The sequence below is a fragment of the Indicator indicator genome, chromosome 7, assembly GCF_027791375.1.
Source record: "Indicator indicator isolate 239-I01 chromosome 7, UM_Iind_1.1, whole genome shotgun sequence".
In the NCBI taxonomy this organism is placed as follows: Eukaryota; Metazoa; Chordata; class Aves; order Piciformes; family Indicatoridae; genus Indicator; species Indicator indicator.
The window spans coordinates 16894659-16914284 of record NC_072016.1 but is presented as its reverse complement, the minus strand read 5'-3'; the positions used below and the strand labels follow the sequence as shown (position 1 = coordinate 16914284).

The window sequence follows — 19626 nt, the reverse complement described above, 5'->3', positions numbered from 1 at the left end:
TATTTAACTCTGAGAAAACAGAAATTAAAAGATCATATAATAAATAAGATTTTTTTCCTTTAAGTCAACAAGAGTCTCTCCACTGATTTCAAACTGCAGCCAGTTCAGCTGAACACAGCATAAACTACTACAGTAGGGTAGTGTTCAAACAACTGTCTTGAAATGCAGGCTTATACAAAATTATAAGAAGACAAGCCTAAACAGAAATAGCAGATCAGGATAGACAGAATGAGATGGTAAGACAAAATCTTCAGTAATCAGCAGTGATTAGAAGCAGATAACACTGTGCTTAAACATAAGCAAGTCACTTTCAAAACTCTAAGAGAGGAAGGAAAAGTTGCAGAGTTTCAGTGTTCCCTACCTTTTGGCCCATCCAAATTCACATGGTGAGTAGCAGTTCTGCTTCATTTCTTCCTCTAGGGAGTGGGAGACTTCAGAACTGGCAGCTTCTTGATGAAACTTCCAAAGATGCTTATAGAAACCTTCCCTGGGTGTCATAAGCTTCTGTTTGATTTTCTCTTGAAACTCAGCTTCCTGTTCTTCATAAGTGAAGCTGTCCTCTTCAGGAGGCTCACTGAAATCTGCTGCCACTGGAGAATCCAGACAGTCTTCAAGGTCTGGCGAGGTGCTACCTCCATCACTGGTAGACTGATCTATACTATTTCCTGCCTCTGTACTGCCTGGCATTTCTGCCACAAACTCCTTAATTGGAGATGGTGCTGGAGTCTATCAAAATAACAGAGAAGTTAGTGTAACTCCTTTTTTTATCTTCCATCTTCTATAAGAACAAATTAATCTGAAGATGAAAATATCAAACAGTAGCTGGAATGGAGGGAAGGAAAAATAGAGAGATTTATTCTCACGCTAAATAATTGTTTTGCCTTTGTGCTTATCTTCCACAGTCTTCAGGAGTTCCAGCTAGGGAACTGCTACACAAGTTCAGTTTTCCCAATAAATTCTTTTTCATATCATGCCACAGATTTGTGTCTCTATTTTATTCATTGTGTAGAATTGGCTTCCAGATTTGAATCCTGTGCAACAGACCATAAAACTCAGCAAAGAGCACATTGCATGAGAGCAACAGGAGTCAGTTTGTTATCTGGAGATGGTCTTGACAGTCATTTCTGTTCACTGACAGCTCTTATAAATCCTGGTGGAACGTGAACTGGGGTGGGTAGGGGAGTGGGGGGCGATTCTGCATAGAGCAAGAGTAATGCAAGTGCAGTTTCATTAAAAGGGTACTTGTCTATGTGTCCATGAGTTGTGTTAAAGAAGCAGGAATAATGCCAAAGGCACTCTTTCAATCTCTGCAGTCTATACTGTTTGGCTGTTTTGGGGTTGTTTGGTTTTGTTGGTTTGTTTGTGGGGGTTTTATTTTTGTTTGTTTGTTGTAGGGGTTTTTGTGTTGTTATGTTTGGTTGGCTTTGGTTGTTGTTTGTTTTTTGAGGAGAATGGTGGTTTTTGTTGTTGTTGGGTCTGGGGTTTTTTTTTGTTTGTTTGTTTTTGTTTTTTTCCCCTGAAGATTCTGCTAGCTATCAGTAAGAAGCCAGTTGAAACCAACTGAACAGCCAGTTGAAACCATTATTTAATGTAACCATTTAAACCATTATTTATTTTTGTATTTATATTAAGAGGTAGCCTGGATAAGAAAAAGCCTTTATTTGTCTCTGCTTTTGGGAGTAATATAGCTACCTTGAGCACATCAGTTATAATAGCTGCAGTCAAAATTATCTGCCATTTCTAGCTGAGGATCTAGTAGAGCATTTTTATAAACATTAGTAGAAGATCTGCTTGGGCATATGCTTTTTCAATACAATGACAGTACTACACTTCAAAAGCTGTAAAACACATTTATCCCAGTCCAACATCTGTAAGATTTCTATTATTTTAATTGTCAAACAATTATCAGTTAAACTCTTAAGAATTGAGTTAAAGCTGGGAAGGGAAAGAATTGGAAAGAGGGCCTTGGACAAAAGGGGAAGTAGAAGTTTTTTTCCAGGTTTACAGAAGCAAGTTTACTGATTGAAGCTTTGCCTTACCAGGGCACTTTGTTCTATTTCTGGAAGAACACCTTTCGGTGGTCTGCAAAGTAGTAGTGTGACTTCCGGAGGAGCTCCTCTCAACAAGTGCAGGACATCCTAAGCAGGAAGAAGGAATGTTATATTTCTTATGGAACACACTCTACAGTACATGTCATTTTACCAAATGAGATGGAGAAAATTTTTCTTGTGTGAATGCCAGATTTCTACTATTTGTGCCTCTCAGCAATGTATGGGGGCTACTGTATGATTGTCATGGAAGTGGACCATAGTTTTTATGTGAATTTTTCTGTTAAAGCAAAGTCAGTTCTGTTTACAAACTTCTGTTCCACTGAAAGACCCATAGGTTTCTATTAATTCTTTTTCTTTTCTTGAAGAAAACAAGACTTTCAGACAAATTCTTTGAAGTTGCATGTGGCTGGGACACATCTTCAGTCAATTGTATTAACATAGCTCCACAGGCTGCTATATTGACATAACCAAAGGGAGACTCTCAAAGACCCTTGTTGACATAATATCTGTTCAGTGGCATTCAGGTTTTACCTATAGTGGGAGATGAAATGCTTAATCTAGAGCAGGAAAAAAAATGCTGTAGGGCAAAACATTGTACCTTCCCATCTCCACAACCTGAGTAAAAAGGCTGTACATCAGAGAGCAAGATAGTGCTGGAAAAGGGCAGACTCCACAATATAAAAAGTACAACTGCAGCCCCCATCCCACCCCGCAGGTGTCTAGGACTTACAATATCTTGTCTTTTGACCTAGCTATTTAATGATGTGAATGACCCTGTAAGTGGGAAAAGTGCATGATTTCATTATTTTTTACTCATTACCAATCTTATCTATTCAGTGCATATTCGTACACAAAACTCACAGATTTTTCATAAGGTGAAAAGCTTATGGTACCATTTAATTTCTTCATAAGAGTATGGAATTCCAGGTAAAAATGTTACACTGCATCTACCTCACCTGATGGAAATTTGAATGTGCAGCATGGTATTTAGGATGATATTACTAAGCATAAATGACTACAGGAAAAAAATGTTCCCATTATGCATAACATAAACAAAGATTCCAACTAATTAGCAACTGCTGTGCTTCTTACAATATAATTTCTCCATCAGTCTTAGAAAGTTATACATTGAACAGCAGAAGAAATTCTCTGTAAGTATTCTATTAGGAGGGAAATTCTCCGCAAGAGTTCTGGAGAAGGCACCTTTTGGTCATAATTAAATTTAAATACTGGTTCATCCCATTGTCTTTATTAGCATGTTACCCATTTGGAGTCCCAGTGATAGTACTGCCCGGTACCTGATAAAAAAGTCCTTGAGTAGGTTTCCCATTCACAGCTAAAATAATGTCACCAACTTCAATTTCACCATTCTCTTCAGCTGGCTGCCCTGGAAACAGTCTTTTGATCCTGATAATAGGTCCTCCAAGGTGTTCACAAGCATCTTCTTCCATCTGCAGAACACTAAAGCCGAGGCCTCCAGAATTCTTTGTCAGTTTGACTTCAAATATATTATCTGTTCAAAGCATAGATTGGAAAAAGAATGGGAGTCATGGCATATGTAGCCCCTAAGGAGCTGATGTAAATTATACCCTCATTAAACCTTTTCTCTGTGTGCTGCAAGGATAGAGCTACTGATACTAACAGCAAAAAGGGTTTGGTATTCTTTTAACTTAGGTGAGCCCTTGAAATTACACAGGTAGAATGAGCAGAGCTGGATTCTATTTTACCATATATTCCTGGACTTTATGCCATCTGGTACAAGACCATAAAGAAAGCAGCCTTTGGTACCAGCACTATAAGGTTTGAATGCTATCCTTTTCAAACATTCTTATGTAAGTGATGGGTGGATCTTACTATTCTGTAGCTAACTGATGTTAAAGTCCTGCACTAACCAACAGATGCTAGAATTAGAGCTACTGCTCTGTCCTAACAAGAATAAGAGACCAGCCCTTTCTCAAATACCATTCTTGCATCTAGGGACAATGCAGAGTAGTAACTCTCATGGGAATGTATGTTTCAAATTTAATGTTTATAAGACAGTCTTACAGTAAAAGATATAGCATATATTTATTGGCTAAATACAGGGAAATTGATCTTTGAATCTTCTGTTTTTAAGAAATGAAGTGATGGCACTCTGCAGTCCTTGCCCTGGGGCAGCAATCCACTCTAGCTTTGTTACTGACATTGCATTAGCAGCTGTGTTGGTGGTGCTCTTTTTGGGTAACAGACTGGCCGCCTTGACATTGCTGCCTCCTGCCTGAGGGTGCTATAGAGTACAGAAACTCTATATTCCCTGCCAGTCACATTTCACAAAGGCATATATGAATGCCTAGGATAAAGTCATCTATATCTAGGAACTGTAACTCTACATACATCAGAAATATTTTGTTTAGAACTTATGTTTGATAATTTCATTAATATTGAACTTTTTTTTTTATTATTCAGGATGTTGTTTTCCTTCTAACCCACAGAAATGTCATAGAATTATTTTCATTCCTTCCTTACTTGCACATAGCAAGAAGTCAGCTGGAGTTCCTTTTTTGTCACTCACCGTCTGTCAAAAAGCAGTAGTCTTTGGTACCATCTGTGAAGGACGTTGCTGCAGAAACAGTTGTACTTTGGTCCTCTTTTCTGTCGTTAGCAGTCAGGCGTGGCTCTGCCAATTGGTAGCTTCCCCTTTCTAGAACCAGCTTGGCAATCTAAAGCAATGATGAACAGGCTACAGTTATGTAGTACATAGTGACCCTTAAGTCCTTCTACTTTTCTTTTTAGTAGAAGGCAGTTGGGTGGGGTGAGGAGGAAGGGTTTTTAGCTCAGCTTTGCTACTATGTTTCATACTGAATGCAGTTGATTCCAGTGGATAACTTACTGAGCTCTACTGTTTGTACAAACCTGCCCAGATTTCTTAAGGTGTTCCACAGCCTGTTTGTGGGTGATACCACAGAGGCTGATGCCATCTACTTCCAGCAGACGATCACCTGAGACAAATGAAGAAGAAGAAAAAAAAAGGATCAAGTTGCTTTGATGTTCAAATTGTGGGTGTAAACCTTGAGGCTACCCACATTGCAATAGATCTTCACGATTATATGTGTCAAATTATGCTGCTTTGTATTAAAACAATACTGCTTGTTGTACAACATTCTATAGCACTTAAAACATACCAGGGTATTTTGTAAGTAAATGCAATGATAGTGTCTGGTTATCATAGCAACATTGAAAGTAGGTGGCAGAGTTTATAGCCTGAGGTGCAGCTACAGAGAGTAACTGTTCAATATTGGTATGAGGCTCCTGGTTTTTCAGTGGGATATCTACAATGGAATACAAGGACAGGATGAGGAATGATGGACTTCATATTACGTTTAACATTTCTATGACCTTCAATCCCAAATGTATTTCGTTGTTGCTGTGGCAAGCATTCCACACTAACATAGAGTTCTGTTTGTCAGAGTTTTATTGTCAGATACATTACCTATCTTTATTTGTCCATCCTTATCTGCTGGTCCCCTAGGAATAATTGACTTCACGTATATCCCACCGTGACGCACACTAGTGTTAATTCCCCCCTGCAAAACATATGACCACAAATTACAGTGGAATCTTCACAGGTTCTTCTTGTGATAAAAACCCAAGTAATTTACACATACACTGCAAGGCAACTGCTTCAGGAATTACATTTTCTTAAATATAGGAAAAAAGAATGTATATGGATATGGATGTTACTCTAAAGTCCTATTTACTGCCTAGTCCCTAGGCAGTAATCTTGTTTTATTTTCTCAGGAAAATTTGTAGATTGCTATGTAAAAACACTTAGTAAACTAAAAATTCATAAATTTTTCAGTATGCTAACATAAAGATGGGGTTGCATCTTTCAATCTCTAGCTTCCAAACTATGCAATTATTAACCTTTCAGATAGCATATAAAGCATGGTCCGGAACTTGCACAGATACTTCAGAGAGTATAGTTCAGAGAAATTCCAGCCTAACATAAGAATCATGTTCTGTCCACCTACTTCCCCTGGCCCAATTCAGATGAAAAAGCAGCCCTCAATTTCTTCTGCAGGCAATGAAACAGCTGTTGTTTCCCACTCCATTTCAGCAAGGAGTGTAAAGACATCTAAGCCTGGAGAGATAAATTCAACTTTGATAGCCTGGACAAGGAATTATTATTCAAATGTGGCAGACAGTTTTCACTGCTGCCTTCTCTGGCCCTCTGAATACAGAGAACTGTATTTCCTTATTTTAGGAAATAAAATTTACTAGGGCCCTTTCTCTGTCTGTCAGAATAAAAAGCATGGAATATCTTCTGTCCACACAGCTAAGTTTTTAGCCCTTGATGGCTTCTGTTACACTGCTTGTTGAGGCACAGGCCAAAACATATCAAGGACAGTCAGCAACTAAGCAGCACCTGTGGGCTGCTGCTTGAGCCCATGCCATGGTCCTGTGTGATCTGCTTGTACAAAGACAGCATTTGATTTCCAGGAGCTCCAGGGAGCAGCAAAACCAGTCATGACTTAGAGAATTCTTTGCATCACTGCATTTTCTATAGGCTCTGGCTATATCTCTCCATGTCCAAACTCCACTTTGAGTGATGGGTCTTGTTCTCAAATTGAGTAAGGGTGAAAATATCTTGTACTGCCTTGTGCTTCATGCTGAAGCACTTCTTTCACTGATTCTGCAGGCAAGAACTGGAGAAGGAGCACAGCCAGTACTTTATGGTTTCTCTGCCAATCAATCAATCACTTAGGTTAGAAATGTGCCATGATAACTATTTTTATTCTCAGCCTATCCTCCGTTTGTTCCACATAAATACACTTCTCTAGTGTTTCTTGATCATGTTACAATTTGACAGATATGCTGAAAGATTAACAGCAACACTTGCAGTCACGCTGATTCCAAAGGTCCCATCTTCTTTAACAAGCTCCACAGTATAGATTTCCTTTGAGCTGGTTTCAGAGGGAGATCGTAAATTGGAAGAATCAGCTTCCTGTCTCAAAAACATAAACACTAATGAGACTACAGCATCTCAATTAAAAAAAAAAAGAAAGAAAGCAGGAAAAGTAATCAAAAAGGAGATGAATTTCCATAAGAAACTCTAAACAGCTTGATCCTGCTGTCACTGGAGTGGTACCAGTTTTTACTCCAGATATTATTTCGAGTTTACACTAATTTTACTCAAAATGTGTCAAAATATGCATAAGATGAGTATAGATTGGGAAGCTGTCCCCTAGTAGGAAATTAGGCACAAAGTACTGCTCTTTTGTCTGGTTTAAACCTTAAAAGATTGTAAGAAAATAAAATTTTGTCCCTCTGTTGGAAAGGGGAGAACGTCTTTTTCCTGATTCTTTTCAGATATTCTAAACATCAAGCATTTTGACATTTCCAGTGTAATTTAACAAGTAACATATTCCTAGGTTTTCTCCCTCCTTTCCTCATTAAAAAAAAAAAAAATCCTGTTTACTTCCCATTCTTAATATATCTGGCATCTTGTTAAGACACACACTGGGTGTTGTATTACTGAGAAGCATCAAAATCTCAGTTACCTCCACATCCAGTCTATCAGCTGAAGGAACTGTAATCTGAGGACCCAGTTTTGGTGTTAAACTCCAGGAAAGAGCCTTCTCGAGTTCATCTATGTTCTGTTCTTTGGGGAGAGCTGTATGACAATCCTGAATCTGGTTTCTCCCACTGTCTGCACAGGAGATCTCAGATCCACTAGTGCTGTTTCCTCTTGATAGATTCTTTTCTTCATTTACTCCTTCTTCATACATGTCTGTAAGGCCATACAAAAATAAAACATTGCTGAACATAAACAGTGAATAAACCTGAAGGTGAATTCTATTATACCTCCCCACAGGAGGACCAGATAGCTTCCTACATCAACTGGTTGTGAAATCAGATCTATAAAATGATGAGTCAGTCACTGTAAAATGGAGTGCTGCTAAGTGTGGAGAAATGTGTTCGCTTCATGACTGCTCTCTGTCAGAGAAAGAAATGCCAACATTCCTTTGGCATTCAGCACTGCAGCCCATAAGAGGTATTTTCCTCACTGTCTAGGACAGACATCAAACCCTCTACAAGTTGACCATTTTCACTGCTGGTCTGTTTATTATAACTAGCACTGAGTACCAAGAAAGTACTACTGCATCCCAGTGCCTAATCAATACCAGTGCCCTCAGTTAGATATTGGCACTCCATATCCAGCAGAGTTGTTTGCCTTTTTTACCTTTGGGTTGAGAGATGATGAGTTCCACTTCATCAGGAGAATTCTGGATGATTTTAACTGCAGTATTAAATGAAACCCCCTCAAGACTAATATTATTCACAGAGATGAGTCGTCCTCCTTAACAAAAAAATAAAAGGAGAAAAGCAAGATAAAGCACATCTAAATAAGCAACTAAATCCAGAGTACTCAAATTTAAACCATGGAAGTACTTTGATTCTAATTAAAAAGTAAAGACAATGACCTGGTTTGATATTCCCAGCTCTGTCTGCAGGTCCCCCAGGGATAATTGAAGCGATAAAGATACCGAGGTCTAATTTTCCTACATTTTCTCCTCCAATAATTACAAATCCTGCAAAAATGAGATAGCATGAGAATGCAGAGATGTTGCCAGTATTAGAAAATAGTAACACAAAAAGCTCTTACTACAATGGCATAAGTTTTAGACATGATCTGGAGAATGGGAAGCATCCAGGTCTTGATTCATGAGAGCTTTAAACTGACTTCATAATTAAAGTGTGCTGATGACTTTGATGACTATTTAAACATAATTGCTTGATGAGAGTTCTTTTGTGGTATGCGACTTTTAAAGATTTCAACTACTTTCTTACGAGAGTTGTGAACTATATGCACCTTAATGTTTTACACCTGCAGGAGGAAAATTATATAAAAGCTCATTAGATAAATTTGAATGTTGTTCTACATAGTGTAGTCTAGTGTCCCTGAGGCAGGCCAAGTCAACTTCTAATGGATATGTAAGAGATACCTAAGAAAATAAGGTCTGTTTTCAAGTAGTTCAATTTCACTCTCCTAGCTCCGAATATTCTGCCTCTGAGTATTGCAGAATATATCTTCTCAATAGCTCATTTTGGGACAAACATAATCCACACAGGCCTGCACCATTTAGAAACTTGATGTTTAATTCTATTAATGGTCAACTGTGAAACCTGATGGTCCTCTGAACTCATCCAGAAGAACAGGGTACACTGTGATAGCACATTATTTACTGTAAGAGTGACAGAGTAGTGAAATAGGCTGCTCAGAGAGGTTGTGGAGTCTTCTTCTCTGGAGACTTTCAAGACTCGTCTGGATGCGTTCCTATGTGACCTGCCCCGAGTAGTCCTGTTTTGGCAGGGGTTGGACTGGATGGTCTCCAAAGGTCTCTTCCAAACACTACCATTCTATAATTCTTTGATTCTATAACAGTTATCCAGATAAGAATCCAGAAGTTGGAAAACAGTCACATTAAGCTTGTGTATGGATTTTTCACACCTTTACAGGCAGTACCCAAATGGTTTGCAGAACTTCATCTTTCCCTGGGTAAGGTCTAAAATAAATAAAATAACTGTGCATTTGTTTCAGATACAAAACTAGACCCTTGTTCCCCTATTAATTCTACTCTTAGTACTTGGTCTCCTTGACCTCTGTGGTCTGAGTTAATACTCAGAAAGAACTATGGTCTTGATTTATGTATTTAGGCCTTTTCAGTCTCAGAAATTCTAAGGTCTTCATAAAGATTGGTGGTCTTATATGAGAAGAACAAATGATGTGAAAAAGGACACAGTCTTGCCCAGCCTGAATCTGCAAGTTAGCACTAGGATCTGATAGTCCCAGTAAAACACATAACATTCATGTTCCTTACTTACCAAATCCATTCTTAGAGTCACGCTTTAGGCTGACACAAATTATTTCTCTTTCTAGACCACTTAGCAAAACTTCCTTCTGATTGGCTGGTGATCCAGGTGCTGCAGAAACAAAGCTGCTAGAATAAATGCAAATTAATGCCAGGAGACAGTAGATTCATATAGTTTGCAAAAGTGGGGCTAAAAGAATGAAAAATATATTTCGTTCCTGTTTTCAACATGACCATTACTTCTCAATCAATGTAATTCAGGAAGGAAGCTCAAGCATGTTTGGAAATTTGCAGTCTTCAGAAAAAAATCTGTACACTATATATGTGAGGTCTTCCTATTATGTTCCTTTCTGAGAGACTACACATTTATCTGCAACCTTTTCTAATTAAGATTAGGATATCTAAAGGGTCATGGGGCATATTGCACCCACTGAACATAAGGGTGATTTGGACACAAAATCTCCTATGGGTTCCTGTGGAAACTCAAGCCTTTGTCCCCGTGAGCTCTTTTGGCTCAGTAGGTGCAATCCAGTTGGCACTGACTGCAGTAGTGATTTTTGTAGTGTTAACACTACTTAGCATTGTGCAGTTGCCACAGTGTACTTAAAGCACAGTTCTAATTTTAAAATAGACTAGCCAAATAATCGTAGCTTCACATTCCATAGATCTGCTTACTGTGTGCATGCAATATGGCTTTTATCAAAACATTAGGCATTCAATTCTTATTCCAGTTAGTGCCATGCAAATTCAAGAACAAAGGAAGAACCTGGAGTCTGTTGTCCCATGCATTTATTGAGCTGTAAATCTAAATTGAAAACCAAATGATGACTTCCGAACATAGGGATATTAGCCCACAGGAGAGTCCTGTATGTACTGAGCTGTGTCTCTGAAGAGCATTAAGCACCACTGATAGAATAATTTTATCATTAAGTCCCTTACCACTCATTATGATGAAAAGCAGGAATGAAATGGAAGAAAAACAGCTTGCCTTGCTAAACTCTGGGTTGATTCTCAGGACTAGAAGTGCAAAAGGATATTCTTTAATGTGTAAGTAGAATGTATTTTGGTCTCCTGGTATTGAAACAATAAATATGGAAGAGTACTATCTCTCTTTATGATTAATGTACTCACCACTGATTGTGTTCTGAGTTGAATGGATAGAGAGGTAGTCATAACTCCTTTGCTTTCCTTTCAAATTGATGTGCATTTCTGACTGGGATAGCCCTGACGTGGATCTGAACAACAGGAAATGAAGACAGTGTTACAGTAATAAATTAACAATGGTATTTAGCACTCTTCTTTGTCATTAGTTTATCAGACTGAGTTGGGGTGCACACATTTATAGCCTTCCAACAAGTATTCTGATTTCTGGGCTGTATTTCATTGTAGTGGAGAAGTATTTCCCCCTTGCCAGCATTCACTTCCTAATAACAGCTACCATTAGACCACTCACAAATGATTTCCCCTCGTGGTTTTTTTCTGAGCTCAGTGCAGGTAGCAGGAAAACACAGTAAAATGTCAGCATGATTCATTTTTCCCTGCTGTCCATTTAGGCAAAATCATGTCTGAAAAATTTCCTGGCAATTCATATTCTTCCTGGCTTTATTCGAACTCCTACTATTCTAAAAGGCACTAGAATTCACTAAAGGCCTTGAGACTATGTGCAGTTACAGTAACCACCTACACTGTTAAATGTACCCATGCTAATAAATAAATGCTAATGAAAAGAGAGTATTCTTACATGTTTAGAGGAAAAAGCAAACTTACCTGCCAAGAATGCTTTTGTCTCTAGTCCTGTTGTTGGTTTCCACACTGAGGTTATCACAAGATTTGCTCATTAACCCAGCAGAAAGGCTTTCCAGGTTTGCTCCATAGAGCACATTCTCTGAACGAGACAGTCTCTGAATCAGGGCAAGGTGTTCACGCTGAGCTGCATATGCAGAATTTGATTTGTCTATTTCCACAAATTTACTTTCCTCTGAATAAGAAAGGAGAGAGGGAGAGGAAGGAAAGATAAATCCACTGATATTATCCTGTCATTTTAAGTTCAAAGGTTCCTTCTGTCTAACCTTTTGAACATGCCAGCAAAAAAAGATAGACACCATGGATATATTTGTTCCAGTATCCTTGATGACCTTGAGTGGTAAAGGTTTCCAATCCATTTCATTCATAGAAAGTATATGCTGTATTTAGATTTGAGTGAGTTCTATGAATTGTACTGCAAAACCACCTTACACAAAAACAAATTAAATGTACAACCTGTATAATTTCAACCTGAATATCTCTGTAAAGTAATTTAGTAAACATTCCATGTATAAGAAATACTTGTCTGTTGGAGACTGAATTAGCTAGATTGTTGGTTTCCCATTCTTCACATATTGGCCCACTGCTCTGATGTAAATACATCTGAGGAGACTTGAGCTCTATTAATACATGCACTCTTTAAGTTCAGAGGGGGACTAAGGAACTATTTGCTCTGACTGATTTGCACAAGTTAAGCTTAACTGTAGACCATCTTGGTGACAATGCTTGCTATCTAATTTTCCACCTCTGCGTGAAATCTACTACTTGCTCAATGACATTTGGGCTTTGCTATACATGAATCTATCCTCTCAAAAAATTTTATTTCCCTGAAACAAGATAGTGCTGGAGGAGGCATTGTTAATGTATTTAGGCTCTCAACTGGTGGGCTGGAGAGGGAATTTGAAGGAGAGAGACAGCTGGCAATTGGAGATGCATTGGAAAGCAAACCAAGAAACCTACTCGGTACAGTCTAGCACAAATATAGACTTTAAGTCTGCTTGTATGTGACAGCTGACCTCTTGTGTGTTTGTTTTTTTTTTACAAATATTACCCTGAATACAATTTTTTAGAACAGTACTCTGCAGCATGAAACCAAGGCTTCCTCTTTCCACAGTGACTTTGATCAGCAGCATTTGTGAAAGTATAAGAAGGCTTAACTGTGCACAGTATTAGTGCAGCCTGAGTGTTGCCATGGGGATCTCAAAGTAGGGGATTGCTAGCAAATTTTGAAGAGATGATGACTTACACATCTGAACAGTGCAGCAGAAGCAAGAGTTTCCTTCATGCAGAAAGAGCTTTATAATCTCCTACAGCCTCACTGTGGTGGCAGAGGCCACGTTTTGGGCTACTGTCTGTCACTGAATTCACAAAGTCTTATTTTCTGCAGAGCAAGCACATGCCAAGCCTCAGAATCTGCAGTCACACCATTTGTTTAAGTCTGGTTTGTTTCCATGACCTGGAGTGCTTGTAATCAGGATGTGGGTTATAATTTTCCTCACTCTCAACCATTTTATTCCTTATATATGGAATGTAGTAATCTTACTGAGTTACATTACCAGAAGCAAAAGCGACACAGAAAATTTTAAGATACACTATTAGCACTCATTTGTATACTACAAATTACTAAGTTATGTTTGAAGCTAAAGGAGCCCAAGCACAAAAGGTGCCTTGAAGCTACAGGTCATCTCTTCACCTTCTTCTGTGGTAACAGATTTGTGAAAGTGGAACTTTACTTTTCATTAAATAATTTTAGTGGGAAATAAGCAATATATGGATCATCCTGTTACACCCTATCATATAATTCATTGCAAAAACTTTTACAATTTTACTAGAGAAAGGAGCATCTCTGCAGATAAGGCATGACAGTTGGTTCTCCTGACTTACTGGGTCAAATACTCAGCAGTTTTAAATTATTATGATTCTGTTCAAGGCAATGGATGAGACAGTGAAATCTTATGTTGCTCCATTGAAGTCAAGAGTGATGATAGCTGTCAATTTAGGCTATTATTTCTTATGTGTTTCAGTTTCCCTATAATGATACTCAACTATCTTTATGAAGCATGCTGAGAGTTGTGGGTGAGAAGTGCCGTAGGCAGAGCAGTACCTTGTCTTAGAAACTACAGAAAATCTGAAGTTTAAGGAAGTATTAGTTGTATCTTTCACAGACATGGCAAAATCTAAGAGCAGATAGCAGCTACATATTTCTGTGCATGTGACTGTGATTGGTTTAGTATTTTGCCCTGGAACTGAACTGCAGAGTTGAACCTTTGTCTTATTCAAAGATAATCAGTTAACTAAATTAAGCTCCAGCATATATGAGCATTACTATATTTATTTTTTTGTGGAACATTTCTTAGGTTACATCTGGTATAAGTCTGATATGTCTCTTCAGAATTCTCAGCAGGTTTCATAAAGAGAAGTGTAATTACACTTTTTTTTTTTCTTAATCTGAGTTTAGCTACATAGTTATTATCACAAGAGAATCCCTCTCCACCCTCTGCATGCACATGCTAAATTAGATTTACATACTAATAACTTTCAGTGAAGTAGGATACATTATTTTCTGATCTGCAAGTGAGAAACTCATGTGGCAGGTTCTGATTCTCAGCTTCACTGAATTCATCTTTCCTAAAATGTAACCTTGTCCTATGGCTTGAATATCAAAAGTGTGTTTATACCTCACCTGATGAAGTTTGCCGAAGTTGCCTAGAATTTGACTGGGCATTGAATTTGTGCTGGGCAGAGCAGAGGTTCAGTAGATATTTACATGTTTTTGCTGTATCGGTAATGAAGGTGTGTTTCTTGCCACTGAAGCTGCTTTCAATAATGAATTTTTTTCTCTAAAGGGGAAAAAAAAATGCAACTTGTTTCATATATCAGTCATTGCACTGAGTCGCTTAAAGTTAATTTTTATAATCTTGTTGGTTTGTCCAGTTGTACTTAAGCAAGGCTGTATGCCTTTTGGGTGCAGTAAATGCCTATTTAAATTCAGCAGTTGTTAGTGTGCTGCCTGCATGCTGAAAGTCAAGAGCCTTTGGAGACTGCCTACATGGAAAACAGGTTTATAGAAGTAGCAAAATATGGCCCACAGATGTTGATATCATTAATTTAATGTAAAAATGAAAATATTTTCAATAGGCAGAAGGGGCATGCTGGGAGAGCAAACAAGCTGAGAAATATGTAATGCAGGTTGACACCTACACACTGTATAATGTATAACTGTGATGGCAGAATGCCCTTTGGAAGGGGTCACAATCTTGTCACCAATACTCATTTTTTAACAGACATTAATATACTTAAGAGATGAGGATGGGAATAATGAAATCTCAAAAGAAGGAGACATGGTGATCTCATGTTAGGAAACTTGAAAGAGAGGGAAAGTAAAGATGAGAGTGGAATGAATATGTAATATTCCATAAAGAGGTTTGGCATAGTCTTTGTACTAGATTATTTAGGTTTATAGTAATCTGATGCCAGCCTTGGTAAAAATTCCAAAATTAAAACTTGCTAAGAACTGAACATCTTGGTATTCACATCCAAATCCAGCCTTAATTTTAGGCTTGCCTGTACAGAAAGAGTCTAATTCTGGCTCTGAATTAGAATGCAATAAATTTATGGAAGTGACAGAAGGGGAGAAAAGTAGTAGAGTGGAGAAGAGTTTCACTTGATTCCAACTCACATGAGCTGAAATTCTCTCTGTTTCGCGCCATTGGAATCGTAAACTGGCAATCCTCGTGTGATTTTTGACCTCATACACAATGATGCCTTTGGCACAGATTCCCAGGATGATGTCTTCTCCTGCTCCTTTCTTCTCTTGGGACACACGATAGAATAACACTCCATATTCAGGAAGTTGCTGAGTCACCTTGTAGAGAAAAAAAACCACATTTACCATGCATTATTCAAAAGGAAGCATGGGAAGAGGAAGTGGTTTTGAGTGTCTTTACTGAATGTTCTTTCACTCTGTCAAGGAACCTTTGGAAAGCCTTACCAGATTTTTTTCCTATCTCCTGTCTCACATAATCATCACCTTATTTTGGTATGTCATAGAGCCATTACATGCATTCATTTTCCATGTTTGAAATAGCACTTTCCCAAACACCTGATTTCAAGAGGTAGGACATTATGTAGCTTCCTGCACAATAATTGGAACATTCCAGTGGCATCGAGGTACTTAGTATTACTGGTACCTGGCACTTAGGTGCACTTCTGAATAGAAATCCATGAAGTGTTAATGCTGCTTGATTAGTGTTAAACTGGGGTTTTCCCATTTTTTTCCCCTGTGTATTTCTTTTCCTGAGCAAACCCACAAGGTATAACAAATATGATGATTTTAGTTAAACTAATACTTTGGAGCTGGGGCTACTCTGATGTTGTTTCACTACAAAAAGGATCACCACAGCCCCCCGCATGCTCAGGAACACATGCCCATTCCTTCAGAGCTCTCATCTTTCAAAATCACACCTTACAAATTTCCATTGCCAAGAATCTTAAATTATAGGGTTTGTTAAATTATACCTCAACATACCTCACTTAAATATAGTGGTAACTTTTGAGTTACCTTCAGTGCTAGATTTCAAAGTAACAGATCTTCAGTGTTAGTTCTTTCTTGCACAGTGCTCATTGCTGGGTGAAAAGTTAAGCAGGATAATCCTACTTCAAGGGACTGAGGAGACACCTTCTGCCCCTGCCATCTGACTGTGCAGAGGATACTCTAAGGAACAAACACAGATCTGTGTATTGTTGATTGTCTTCCTACCTCCTGCACTCAGACACAAAATGTGAAAATGTGAGTCAGACCCTTTACAGAACTATGAAATATGAGGAGGGTTTTCTATCCTCTTTTTTTGTGATCAATGTGAGTTTACTCCAAAACATTTTTTTCCCCTGGGAAGCTAATGTGGAATCACCAGCTGACTTTTCAACCATAAATAGAGATTTTCAGTGACCAAAATAAAACACTTTAAGAAGATCTGTGTTTCAGACAGTAGATAGAGCAGAAATATTCAGGTCCTGAAAACTGGGGCATTTACAATCACTAGCTGAATCTGAGTTTTAACTTTTAATCTCTTTTATATTTGGAATTTGCATGTTCTTGCCATGGGGGCTATCTTTCTCACTTTGTATATCTGTTGGCTCCTTCTACAGACTTAGTCATTGGAAAAGATACTAACAAAGCTGCTTTTCTTCATTGGATTTGCCACGCATGCTGGGACTGGCTTTAAGGCTAAGCTTCAATCTATTTCTTCAATTCCCCTGACAGTGTTAAATGGGGAACTAATATAATTAAACAGCAATGAACTGAAATGATTCTATAAAAAAAAGCATGTGACACTGCAGAAAAGTGGCTACTGATATTTATCTACTATCTAATCCCTGATGTTTTTCATTTGATGGAAAGCAGATAAATTTGGGGAAGAAGGAGAAACTAAAGGGGAAAAAGTTAAATCTCACATCATTGTCAATAGTCATGCGAGAAAATACTTCAGATAACTCCTTCCTGTCTCTTAGGGCTCACAGATACTTATAAACAAATAACTACCACATGTTTAGAAAGTGGCTGAACAGCTGCTGTAGTTTCAGGAGTCAAAAAAGTGCTTATTCCTCTGTTTTATAATCATCTCTAATAAATCCTGTAGGTGTTTTAATAATTATCTGGAATGCAGACATGTTGGTAACATGCTGAAAATTTGCATCAACCCTTAGGATGTTGAAAATATTCTGAAATGTGCATTAGCCCTTTACAGAGTATCAGTGAAATAAAACCTAACATTGAGAGTTGTTTAGAGTGACAGTACCCACAGCAGAATGAAATTATGAGGGTTTTGTGGCCTGTTCAAATTTGATCACCATAATTCAAATCTGCTGTATCAAGAAAGGAGGAAATAATAAATAATGCTAAATAGAGAGGCACTCTCTATCTTAAAATAAATAAACAATATTTAGGGTATGGCAAGTTACCTTTAAAAATTCTAATTCAGCTTCATCCTCAAACAGGGAACGATTCATGCGATGCAATTTAGCAAGCTCTCGCTGTACGTATGCCAGGGTCATTTTCTCTATTCGGCTTGCTGGAATGTAGTCTTCAACCCGAAAATAGCTCTTTCCATGCATCTTTGGGAGAAAAAAAAATATCATAAAACAGAGAGGAAGCCTATTCTTCTTTCTTGACTTTTCTTATTTGGTGCATTTACATTTTCAGAGTGACCTGTACACTGAGGTCACCCGGTTGCCATTTCCTAAAAGAAGATGAGGGCAGCAGGCAGCATCCTTACATCCTGCACTTGTGCTCAGGCAATTGCTCAAAGCACAAACTACTCTGGGCTTGTACTGCACATCAGTACAACCTAGAATGGGTCTGACCAGGTGGATCAAACCACTCAGAGTTGAATTACTAGACCTACACTAACTTAGATAACTGAAGATATGGTAGAGACCATAAATGGATATTTTCTGTACACCTCAAAACTAGGCTAAGTAGTTCAGATATACAATCAACACCCTTCCTGTCTTTACAGCTTGAGGATCCAAGCCTACACACAAAAAAGCTGTGAATTCTGGGGTGGGGTTTTTTTTGTGTTTGTTTTTTTTTTTTTAATGCCATGTTTTCTAATCCCTTTAAGCCACTCTGAACATCCAGGCGGTGCCTGTGTAGGAAATTTTCTGCAGATTTCTGGAGTTTCTGGGCTATGTTATCAATTATGAAAGACCAAGAGTCTTTCATCATTCTCCCATGTTTCCTGCCAATTTCATCTGTCTCATTACTGCTCAGGCACATTTTGTAAAAAAAATTAAATCTGAAATATGATTACTGAAGGACCTAGCTGAAATTATGTGCTATTCACAGTTCTTTTTTAAACTCCATGTGACAAACAAAAGATGCCAAAGCTGTTGAGAGACCTCTGAGAAATATTGTATTATTTATCCACACCTCAGAAGCGTAATTGCCAAGCTCAGCCTGTAAAGCCAAAGCGCCGAGTTTCAGGGCAGTCTCATCATTGCAGTATAATCGCTCCTCCAAAATATCTTTACGAAGCTGCAGGTAAAACTGATGCCTTGTCAAGCCATGCCTGGAACATAAAAAGATTTAGGATCACAGGAGGAGCCTTGAACAGCCACCATAAATACTACTGGTTTTCTTGAAGTCACCAGAACCATGCACTTACTGGATAACATTAAAGTGGTTGACAAAGAATTTTATTCTTAAAAAGAGTGTGAAATTAATGATGGAGCTTTTCTTCTTGGGTTGGTCATTCCAGCCATCTGGGGCCACTTTGTAGAGTTTGGTGTCCTCATCCAAAAAGAAGAATTCTTTACCTGAAATCAGAATTTTGGGTTCTGTGATAAAACTGGAGAGTCTTTGGTAGCTCAAAGTTCTACTGTCTTCATTCAGTGCGATAAAAATGAAAATGGATCGTGCATATCAATTGAGATTTGTTCTCTGTGTCATGGCTTTACTTATTGCTTCTTTGATGGAGAATTTAGGATAACATTTAGTGTGTAATTTAGGATTACAATTGTTAGATGCTGAATTGGTGTGGTATCTCTGGAGTCACTCAAGAATTGATAGGGCTACCATTCTGCTCACTGTTCAGGTTCTGCAACCCATTGTAATCCTTATGCCCTACAAAAGGTATGTTTCTTCCTAGTGCCTCAACCACACTTGCCATCAGAAATGAGATAGGGAGATGTGGTCTTGTAGATGAAATATCTGAACCTCTACTCTGATTTATATCTAGGAAAAAAAGACAGTCAGCCTTTCTCAGTGCTTCCTGACGTTTCTGCTGGAGGTATGTGCCTCAATATTATCCCAATGCTATTCTGGGACACGGTCTTTTCTGCATGGGAATATCAGCCAGTAACAGCATGGCTATGTCCTGTATTAGACATGCTTTAATCAGTGCAGTATGGTTTAAACC

At 38.2% G+C, this 19626-nt stretch overlaps 1 protein-coding gene across 1 annotated transcript in view; it reads right to left on the bottom strand.

Annotated features, from left to right (window-relative positions):
• Positions 1–357: 357 nt before the first annotated feature.
• Positions 358–19626, bottom strand: part of FRMPD2 (FERM and PDZ domain containing 2) — a 44367-nt gene continuing 25098 nt past the window's right edge. The window contains exons 8-25 of the mRNA XM_054382691.1: positions 18874–19024; positions 18639–18777; positions 17669–17821; positions 15387–15572; positions 14391–14547; positions 11672–11882; positions 11036–11139; positions 9918–10016; positions 8516–8623; positions 8275–8391; positions 7592–7821; positions 6931–7035; positions 5521–5614; positions 4944–5029; positions 4603–4750; positions 3350–3564; positions 2040–2138; positions 358–726 (exon numbers count right to left, since the gene is read on the bottom strand). Of these exons, the coding sequence (XP_054238666.1) occupies positions 358–726; positions 2040–2138; positions 3350–3564; positions 4603–4750; positions 4944–5029; positions 5521–5614; positions 6931–7035; positions 7592–7821; positions 8275–8391; positions 8516–8623; positions 9918–10016; positions 11036–11139; positions 11672–11882; positions 14391–14547; positions 15387–15572; positions 17669–17821; positions 18639–18777; positions 18874–19024 (2771 nt within the window). The remainder of the gene's footprint in view (positions 727–2039; positions 2139–3349; positions 3565–4602; positions 4751–4943; positions 5030–5520; positions 5615–6930; positions 7036–7591; positions 7822–8274; positions 8392–8515; positions 8624–9917; positions 10017–11035; positions 11140–11671; positions 11883–14390; positions 14548–15386; positions 15573–17668; positions 17822–18638; positions 18778–18873; positions 19025–19626) is intronic.